The 11,114-nt window shown below is 36.1% G+C and overlaps 1 protein-coding gene across 4 annotated transcripts in view; it reads right to left on the bottom strand.

Annotated features, from left to right (window-relative positions):
- Positions 1-3,563: 3,563 nt before the first annotated feature.
- Positions 3,564-11,114, bottom strand: part of LOC106160778 (fibroblast growth factor receptor 2) — a 28,928-nt gene continuing 21,377 nt past the window's right edge. For 3 of the 4 annotated variants that reach the window (XM_013537495.2, XM_013537499.2, XM_013537493.3), the window contains 12 exons: positions 10,359-10,522; positions 9,641-9,764; positions 9,241-9,431; positions 8,911-9,049; positions 8,462-8,679; positions 8,103-8,278; positions 7,023-7,249; positions 6,665-6,870; positions 6,359-6,481; positions 5,990-6,198; positions 5,648-5,753; positions 3,564-5,444 (listed from right to left, as the gene is read on the bottom strand). In XM_013537495.2, coding sequence (XP_013392949.2) covers positions 5,346-5,444; positions 5,648-5,753; positions 5,990-6,198; positions 6,359-6,481; positions 6,665-6,870; positions 7,023-7,249; positions 8,103-8,278; positions 8,462-8,679; positions 8,911-9,049; positions 9,241-9,431; positions 9,641-9,764; positions 10,359-10,522 — 1,982 coding nt within the window. In that variant the 3' untranslated portion in view covers positions 3,564-5,345. The remainder of the gene's footprint in view (positions 5,445-5,647; positions 5,754-5,989; positions 6,199-6,358; positions 6,482-6,664; positions 6,871-7,022; positions 7,250-8,102; positions 8,279-8,461; positions 8,680-8,910; positions 9,050-9,240; positions 9,432-9,640; positions 9,765-10,358; positions 10,523-11,114) is intronic. The other variant, XM_013537494.3, reaches the window with a different exon arrangement.

Here is an 11,114-nt window from a genome sequence, read left to right as displayed (position 1 = left end):
AGTCATATACTGGCAGTCTTAATGTGACCGTAAAATTGACCTTTGACCTACTTTTCACCATGAACTGAACTTTGCAAATTTTGCTTCCCTTTTATCTCCAAAACTGGCAGAGATAGGTCCATAGTTACTATTGAACTTGAAAAGGAAGTCATATACTGGCAATCTGAATGTGACCTTAAAATTGACCTTTGACGTACTTTTCACCATGAACTAAACTTTACAAATTTTGCTTCCCTTTTATCTCCAAAACTGGCAGAGATAGGTCCATAGTTACTATTGAACTTGAATAGGAAGACATATACTGGCAATCTGAATGTGACCTTAAAATTGACCTTTGACCTACTTTTCACCATGAACTAAACTTTACAAATTTTGCTTCCCTTTTATCTCCAAAACTGGCAGAGATAGGTCCATAGTTACTATTGAACTTGAATAGGAAGTCATATACTGGCAGTCTTAATGTGACCGTAAAATTGACCTTTGACCTACTTTTCACCATGAACTAAACTTTACAAATTTTGCTTCCCTTTTATCTCCAAAACTGGCAGAGATAGGTCCATAGTTACTATTGAACTTGAATAGGAAGTCATATACTGGCAGTCTTAATGTGACCGTAAAATTGACCTTTGACCTACTTTTCACCATGAACTGAACTTTGCAAATTTTGCTTCCCTTTTATCTCCAAAACTGGCAGAGATAGGTCCATAGTTACTATTGAACTTGAATAGGAAGTCATATACTGGCAATCTAAATGTGACCTTAAAATTGACCTTTGACCTACTTTTCACCATGAACTGAACTTTACAAATTTTGCTTCCCTTTTATCTCCAAAACTGGCAGAGATAGGTCCATAGCTACTCTTGAACTTGAATAGAAAGTCATATACTGGCAATCTAAATGTGACCTTAAAATTGACCTTTGACCTACCTTTCACTATGAACTGAACTTTGCAAATTTTGCTTCCCTTTTATCTCTAAAGTTACACTGTATCAAAAAATACATATTGGTGGTGAAAGCAAAATGTGCAGTACGGTAATGGATAATAAATTTTGAACTCCGGAAAAATAATACATAAGGCTTGGCAAAGCAGACAACTTGTGGTCAAAAATGACATTATTTCATCAAATTTGAACTTCTGGAACTTCAGAGCACCTCCTATTTTAAGAATTTTGACCAAAATGATGTTTTCTTTATTTTAATTAATCTTTTCTGTAGGAAATTTATGGCACATTATGGTAACTCCAAAATTATAACATTTAGTCCCTTTTATCTGCAAAACTAGCAGAGATAGGTCCATAGATACTATTGAACTTGAATAGAAAGTCATATACTGGCAATCTTACTGTGACCTTGAAATTGACATTTGACCTATTTTTCACCATGAACTGAACTTTGCAAATTTTGCTTCCCTTTTATCTCCAAAACTGGCAGAGATAGGTCCATAGTTACTATTGAACTTGAATAGGAAGTCATATACTGGCAATCTAAGTGTGACCTTGAAATTGACCTTTGATCTACTTATTATCATTAACTGAACTCAGCTAATTTCTTTCTCTTTTAACTCCAAACCTGGCAGAGATAGGTCCATAGTTACTATTGAACTTGAATAGGAAGTCATATACAGGCAATTTACCTTGAAAATGACCTTTCACCTACCTTACGATGAACTTAAATTTGATTGTACCATTTTTAGTTTCATATATTTTTTGCATATATTGAAAATTCTTGTTGATTGCATGTTTACAGCTTGTCAGGCACAAGACTGGTGACTGTGTCCCTTATTTTGTGTATGTGGGGGTCTATACGAATGCGCTTGCTCCAGCTGGTGGTACAATATTCGGAGGCGGTATCGCCTCTCTGATCCTCTAGTTTTCTCTGTTGTTATGTTTGATGAAATATATCAAGGGATTAAAAAATGCATAAAAATTAGGTTTCCCAAATTATTCACTGTTACTCACCGCTATTTCACCAGATACCTCTGATTCAATAACCTTAGTAATACTCAAGAGGCTTTGAAAACGAGGGTAACTAGTTAGTCAACCTGGTCACCATCAAAACACCAAAACCTCTACTAAAAGGTTACTTCCTGCATATAAAGATGCTCCAAAGTCATTTTCTATGTCTACATATCCTGCAAATCTAATTATCTTTCTTCAGACCTTAAAATGATGAACAACACATTCAGTTTGGCAGGATAATTCCAGATAGGATACCTTTTTATGTCAAAATGTTGGATTAATGACAAAACACTGATTTTGCTGTGTTCAAAATGGTTGTGAGACAGCAGTTGTTTGTATGAGTTATGAGTAACCAGTCGCTTAATCGTCTATTGCTATTAGTTGTCTGGAAAAAACTGTCCAGAAATAGGCATTACGCCCTGTAATTGTGTTATGAGCTTGGACATAACAACATTGCATCCATCTGAAGTACTATTGAACTCAGATTTCAAACAAAATTTCTATACAGCCATGATGCCCTATGATTTTGAAATACACATGGCAAAATATTTCTATACAAATACCATGGCCCATGAAAAGATTTCACAAGTTTCAGTGACATGGACAATTTTAAAATTGAGAACAACAGGGAATTAAAACTGCATAAGTGTCCTGTTGTAGTGTTGTACCCTGCACTGTACATCCATTAATGTTTCCAAATATTATGTTATGTTGTACTTAGTGACATTAGCAGTGCAAACATATATACATATGTTTCAGTAGAACAGTAGCGTAATGGATGTATTGGCAGTGGGGTAACCATACACCATTGCGTCCATACCCCTGCAGTGGTAACAATATTTATACTTGTATGGGCCATTAAGAATTAAAGATAAAATAAATATTGCACAGTGATGTAATTGTATAAAATAAGAACTCGAATTCCAGGCACATAGTACCTAGTTGTACTGACAAGTAAATAAGTCTCATACTATTGCACCAGTTGAGACGAGCAGGTCCAACGCAATTAGAACAACACATTGTACCAAAGAGCACAATGACAACACAATGTTGAGATATGTAGTGCAATGACTTTCTTATTCAAGTACAACTTTTTTCTGCAGCCCACGACATAAAACATGGAAATAAAATAACATGATGCCACTTTTACCAATAATGATAATGGATGCACTTTTTCTGGCAACCATTGGCTGGTTAAGCACTGAATTCCTCTTGCTACTGATACCACAAAATTTTGTAAATAGCGCAAGGCATACTGTGTTGGAATGTCCAAAAGCCATATTTACTGTACTTAGAAATTCAGAACTAAAAAAAGGATAAAACTGTTCCAATGTGAGTATCTGATGTAGATGTTTCCGTCTGAAGTGTACGGGAAGACATGCCAGTCCTAAGTAAGTGACTGACCATTTGCGCCAGGTAATCATATTGTGTACACCATTACTGTGGCAGTTTGTTCTTTGGCTTGTGCTAATAGTAGGAAGCACCATGCCATTGGTCTGTCACAGCCTTTCTGTATTGCCATTCTACTCCAGAGACTGAAATGTTTTCAGATGAACAGTTGATTGTGATAGTCCAACATCTTTCAACATTAACAAACAAAAGACATCAAGGTTAAAAGGTTTTATTGTTCCTTTACTATTCACATCATTTACATTACTTACAACGCTCTCGCTCCTCTCTCAAAACTGTATAGTAAATACATAGAACCATATTGCCCTGTAGGGAAATAATATTTATTGATACAGAGATATGTACTTTTATAAGTCAGCAAAATTCAGCTTACTTATTAACTAATTTCATCTAACTTAAAAGAAACAGTTCACATATCACAAATAAAATTTTAATGCCAGTACATACAGTCTCAGAATGGAAGTTTAAGGACGGCAACTAAAACTAAAATGTACAAAATATTTATAATACGACAACATGATATGTTGCTCTGGCAAGCTTGGTGTATTTCTGGCAGTCTTTAAATAGTAAGTTAAAATGGTGTCTACAACAACTTTGCTATAAATTGAAAATGTGAAGTTGAAGCTTCTGGCAATAGCAGCTTCAACATAACTAACAAAACCTTAAAACAAAATTTGGAGACAGTTGAAATCAACTACACTGTTGCTTACTTATTACACACAACAGTTTTTTCAACAACCTTAATAAAAGACCAATAAGTTATTGTCCTAACTTAAACAAAATGTACATCTCAAATAAAAGCACCAGACTTGGTGTGTAGCCACAATTTGGCCCGTGTCTAACAGATGTATAATACAATACAATTACAGGGACTAATCTTGGCACCAAGCACAATATGTTCAGCATACAGTTACTTACACCTGTGCAAGTTTCTATGACTTAAAACCTAGCTAACAGTGCATAGTTAATTGGTTCTATGAGGTCCATTAAGTACCAGCTATGCCATTTGATAAAAATATAAAATCTCTCTTATTCTAAGGCATTTTTCAATAAAATTAAAAGTCATAAAATTATAATGACAGTTTACAAAAACCACTGCTTCTATAAAATATCTGTACAATACATTTTGTTCAACTGGTTCGCTGCTGGAAGACAAGACCTCAACTGTGTTAATTGGCAGGGATAGTTTGTATTCAAATGTTCTTCATGTTGCATACTGGTTTATTCTTAATGATAAAGAAATTCATTTTTTGGCTTTTGTTTCTTTGGTTGTCACCTCCAGGGAAACTGCTTAAAATGTACCGTTTTTCTGATAAGGGATTACTTATGTGAAGTATTCCCTCCATCAACCACGTGCAACATCTGCACTTGGAAGCCAATTACTTTAAATACATAAAGATGTGAACATGTGGTTAAACTTAACCATTTTCTTTTGGTAAATAAATCATTCATTCATTCCTTCATTGAATGAAACTGAAGGTAAACCCTTTCATAAATGATGGTTAAATTAAATCACCTTTTCTCTTTTGCTGAACAAATCATTCATTCCTTGAATGACACTATAAAAGTAAACTCTTCAAAAATGTCCAACCACCTGCTATCCAAGTAGCAGCATGTTATTGCAGAGTTGCCTGTTCACTGGTCCTCCATCTACTGGGCAAGACCTGAGACCATTGCCCTGGGTTCTTGTCCCCGTGGTCCATATCATGATGCATTGGAAACTGGGAAGACTGGTCCACTATATTGCATAGATAATGCTGGTAAGCTGGGCATGAGGATGTACTGTGCAGGTGTGTGTATGTAATAACTTCTGTTCAATCAAAATTCCCCTGCATTTTTTTCAATGCCTCTTATGTACTTTCTTTTCGCACCAGTTTAATAATAATCTTTGGCAGTATGAGAGCCCACAAGCCCGGTTTAAGTACCCACATAGCATGACTGGTTGTTCAGCTATATGTATGGCATGTTTGATTCCTATTAGGAATCTGGAGATGACATGCTTGAATAGTTTGAATCAGAGTTCGTGGTGGTTATTGTACTTGTCGGACTTTCTAATGGCTCCAAGTCGAGGTATTCCTGTAAAATAAAAAAATTAGACTTTAGATTGTTGCAGTTATGTTTTTAACAGGTTATCAAGCAGAGAAGATGTTATTTCAAAGACTTCTCCAATTCAATCTTGCTTCATTTCAAATCTTACTTTTATTTTATTTTGCCAAGTCTGAGATATTGAGTGAATGTTAAGTTAATTCATATAACATAGCACTTTTAAGAAACCATACCTCATTGAGTGACAAGGAAAGTATTCTGTCCAAGTCTTCCACCAACTCCTTAAAGGACGGTCTTTGGTGAGGGTGCTGCTGCCAGCAATCCAGCATAGTTTGGTACCTAAACAGAAAGACATTACCATACAGTGGATAAAGGAGGAAACAAACTTCAAAATCTCACCAAAATTGCTAGGTTTTATTGTAATAATGGGCACCCATATGATTGATGAAGACATATCCAGTATAACAGTGAAATCTATTGCAAAATCTTCCAAGTTTGTGGTGCGTCCAATTTGCAAATTGCCACTACTGACAAACACAACAAATCCTATTTTTTCAATGATAAAAACAACTTACATCTCTAGTGAACTGTAAGGAGGTCTCTCCATCCGATGGCCTTCCCTCAGGAGGTCAAATAGCTTCTCCACTGGCACAGATGGATAGGGGTTTCCACCAAGAGTGAACACTTCCCACAGTAGCACCCCAAATGACCAGACATCACTCTTTGTAGTGTATTTTCTGTCAAACAAAGCTTCAGGTGCCATCCATTTGACAGGCAGGCGACCCTAGAAAAGCACAGGAATACATCATGACATCATAAAACAATGTTACATATAAACATCATACAAAATCTTAGAATATCTGGCTATTGAAGATAAACATGTCTTATATTTGTTCAAAGGCCTTATTATACCAAAGAAGTTCTACTTTAGCCAAAATACTTACATCTGTTGTCTTCTTGTAATAATCAATGTTCTGAATATTCCGCGTTAGGCCAAAGTCTGCAATCTTTAGGACGAAGTCATCAGCCACTAGGACATTTCTTGCTGCCAAGTCTCTGTGTATGCACTGAGAAAGAATCACAACATAACTTTTTAATTCTTTAAAAGACATTATCTTACCAACAGGAACAAAAAAAGTAAACACAGTTTTAGTTCATGAAGTTAACAAATGTGTTTTTATTTAGTAACTAGTAAGAAGAAGGCTTGCTCATAAATTAGGAATATCCTAGAAACTAGGGACATTTCTCACCTGTCTTGAAGCCAGATACTCCATTCCTCTGGAGATTTGATAGGCAAAAGACACCAAATGTTTGTGTGTCAGTGGTTTAGTGTCTTCTTTGGAGGGATCGTTGATAATTAGAGGCTTTTCATACCCAGAGTTTGGAGGCCGTCTGCTTCTTAAGAAATCCCGTAGATTACCATTGGGTGCATATTCAACAATGACATGCAGAGGACCTAAAAGATCAAATATTTGTATTTCACAGTATATTTGTATTTCACAATTTAAACTTAATTTTTACTCGAATATTAAAAACACCTACAGTATTTTACTGGAATTAGCCTAAAAGTAATGACAGTTTGCTACAATTTTCAAGTATTTTGCTTACCATCCTGTGAACAGCAGCCAACAAGGTTGATGATATTGATGTGGCGGCCAATAATCTTCATCACTTCCATCTCCTGAATCAAATCGGCCAACTCCCGGTCAGTGGCGTCCTCTTTTAGCATCTTGACTGCTACAGGAGTGGAACTGACTTTGTTGTTCACACCAGTAACCTCGCCTTTGATCACCTGACCAAATGCTCCCTCGCCAAGAGGTTTACCTAGACTAACCCTATAAGTACAAAAAATATATAATTTATTACAGGAATGACGTTAATGGATTTCAGCAGTATTCAGAAAGCATCACTACACCTAGGTTAAGATTTCCTTTACTTAGGCAGGCGATGGCCTGGCCCTCGCTTTTAGAGACATGCTTTTAATCAACATTTCATCATGGTTATAAGTAACTTCTAACTAAAAGGAAAGGCAGGAAATGCCATGCTGTACTTAATCATTAAAGCGCTGCTACTGATATTAAGGATATACATTAACACAAGAAGTCGGTATCAGTCTTTCCTTGTTCTGCTTGTGAACCATCACCAATTGCTTAACCCAACTTCACCCCACAAAAAGTGGAAAACCATCAATGTTCTTCATCATCTTGTCTAAACATTCCCAGTAAATAAAGTTCATAGTTTACAGCACCTATGATGCAAAGTGAAGGTAAAAATCTGGGTAATGTCTGCCCTTGGCAACAGCAGGATAAACAGGATATCTCAGCAGGATAAACACATCAGAGCTCTTCAGACACTAGTGGCTCGCACACCTTGCTCAATGAGCCAACTCTTACCTGCCATCTATTCTGGGACAATCAATTCATTATGTTGTCCATGAAAGATGTGTAAATTCCTCCCAGGCTAATAGATTAACAAGATGGAGTTGTAACTCTCACCTGAGGCATGAGAGAGAATTGTATGCTGTCCTTGTGGCTGCATCTTAGCCCTACCGGTTAGCATTTCCTTTTGCCTCTCACTTTCCTGGCAACTTTGCCAGCAAGTTTACTCAATGCCTTCATTACATGACTAGCATGTTCCTGTTAAATATTTTCAACAACACACTCCCTTTTTGATATGTTGCAATCTCACCTGTCTCTGCTAATTTCCCATTCTGGATCAAGTGGGATCTCATACTCAGACAATGCTGTCAACTCGGAAGACAAGCGGTTTCTTCCTCCTTCTATGCGTACTTGTGGAGGCACCAGTGGCATCAGTAAAGAGTTGCGCATGCTGGGATCTTTGGGATATGTTCGATACAAGTCATTCTGAAATTTACAAAACAAATTAGAATACAAAGTTAAAACTTCAAATTATGTACCATAAAAGAACACCTGTTGAAACCAACAAACTTGCTGCTAAGAATCACCTGCACACACAGTTAATATTTATTTCATTTTTTTTTTTAGATAAACCCTTTAATTCAATGTAAGGAACACCACATCATTTACCTGTCTCATCAAAACAACCCTTTTCTTGATAGGCTGAGGAGGATACTGTTCTCTTTGCTTTTTCTTTTTTAGGTGAACGATAAGCCCAATAATAAATATTGCGCACAGCAATAAAAAGACCACTCCAGCTACAATCAAAGGGAGGGTGGGGTCTTGTCCATCTCTCAGAAATTCAGACACATCGAAGTTAGTCATATTCAGATCTCTAGGTAGAGCTGCTGGAAAGAGTTAGAATTGAAAAAAAAAATTAGTAATATCTGCATTTTTGAGATAAACAAAGAATTCAAGATTTGATGCAATGCCTATTAGCATTGCTAATGGACTTCCTTGTTTATACAACTAAATGCACTGTTGTGCCAATTTTTTATGTATCTATTTTTATTACAGGTAACATAAGTATTATTAAACACAAATAAGTCAATTTCTTTATAAGATGTGCCCTGCCTTACCTGGTATTACAGTCAGCCACACCCCTCTGTAGGACCAACCAAACGTATTGCCTGCCAGACAAGTATACCAGCCTGCATCATCATAGGACACATTCTGGATCAACAGCTTGCCAGGGTCTGTGATGTTCAAATTTCCACTCTGAAAATTCAAGTCAGATCATGTAAATATCAAACAAAAATATCACATACACATTTCAAAATGATATTCCAGGAAAATCTACGAATAAAATTGTAAAATTATTTACTTATTAACAAAAATGAAAAATATTTCCCAATTATCAATCCCCACATTGTGAATTTTCAAAATCTTTATCAGCAAGGCGTACATACCTGAACCAATTCTGCATAAGGAATTCCTTCACTGTCATAGTAGGAATTATTGACTTGGTAATGTTTAAGCCATTGCAGTTGCGGCTGCAGGTCACTTATGATGCGGCACTCCAGCAGGGTATCTTCACCTACCACTGCTGTCATATTCTTAGGGTAACCTTCTTGGAAGATGGGCTTGTGGGGAAGACGTTCTGGACAGATAAAAGATAATAAATATATCTCTAAATTATTTTTGTACAATAACTTCATGACAACCTATTGAACTTGTCTTTACACGTTTGAATACATATGATTTAATAAGTATGAACTTAATCAGAATTGTTTACTGTACTTTATATTTTCAAATCATAAACACACACATTTCATATTCATTTACTGAAATAAGGATCGAATCACTTACCCACAATATCAAGGGTAAATGTGTGGTTGATAGAACCCAAAGAGTTGGATACAATGCATGTGTAATTTCCAATGTCATCTGTCGTCAAATCATTCAACATCAGCTGGAACTTGCGGATGGTCACCTAAAATTTAATGAAAGCAATTCCAATGAATTTTTTATCTTTGGCAAGGATGTAAAACATCTCAATTCTGATCTCAAAAATTCATCAGAATGTATTCGAAATATGCCAACAAAGAGAAAAACAAACATCAATTAATAAATAAGACAGAATTACTTTTTTTCTCTTAATTTCTATTATGTTAATGTCAGTTAGGATATTTCTTTTCACTTATCTTAAGCTTCCAGGTTTTATTACAAGAATAAATGATTAACATAATGTAGCTCATTGAGACTCCAGTTTACACTGCAAATCATTAAAACAGCCACAAAAACAGATAAAGTAAATCTATGTATGAATGGTGTGGCACCTATCTGCATGTTTGCAATACCTTCTCTGCATGCCAGTTACCCTGTAAAGCATACCTTTTAAACCATTTCAACTGAGTCAATAGATAACAGTGTCAAGGAACACTGTTGCTTAACTGTCAAAAATAAATAAATCAATACTTTTGATAGCTGATATCTACACAAAGGATTAGGGTGATCACGACAGCACCTGCAACTGTTGGAGACACCACGTTGCATTTGGTGACGACTTAACATGTTGATCCCTTACCCCTCCAATCTGCCTTGAACTATGGTCAAACTTTTGGTTGTTCCTGAGCCAGGTTGTGGTTGGCTCTGGATTGCCCAGTGCTGGACACTTAAACTGGACCATATTTCCTGCTGGTTTAATGATCAACTTTCGGTCTCCTTTGCGCACTGACCAATATGGTGCACCTGAAAGTTGTACATGAATGCCTATAAATTCTTCAGTCTGCATTGTCATAAATTAGGTACCTTAAACTTTTGATTTATCTTTTAAATTTAGTTCAACATGTGTACATAAGCTTTGTCTATAAAGTCAAAATCAAGGGATATTTAGTTCTCAAACCTAAACAACATATCAATAAGTCACATTTATAATAATAAATTTGGTAGAGGAATATAATACTAATTTACTTATTCTTGATAACAATAGCATAACCTATGATATTAATCGTGAGAAAACAAGATGAGACTTCCAACTCCTAGTTTTCTCCCACAAAGGTAGGGTTATCAGGGGAGGGACGGCAATTTTCTGCACAAAAGACTGCGATCTTTCCACAAATACACCCTGCAAATTTCCCATGCCATCAAATTTTCAAACAGAGGAGGGCAAAACATGTGGGTGAAAAGAAAGTCATTTTCTTGAAATTCTATCTGGGTTTCTTTTCCAGGGCCCTGGACAGGTGGGATACGAGGGGGATCATCACTACTTGCATAACCTGACACACCTGCTCATTATTACCACAGACTGCGCCATCTTAGATTATTGTACTCAACAGGCATC

This window comes from Lingula anatina, chromosome 1, assembly GCF_051362555.1.
Source record: "Lingula anatina isolate TDL-2025a chromosome 1, LinAna3.0, whole genome shotgun sequence".
NCBI lineage: Eukaryota > Metazoa > Brachiopoda > Lingulata > Lingulida > Lingulidae > Lingula > Lingula anatina.
Note: the sequence above shows the minus strand (reverse complement) of the source record. Positions and strands in the feature narration are given on the sequence as shown.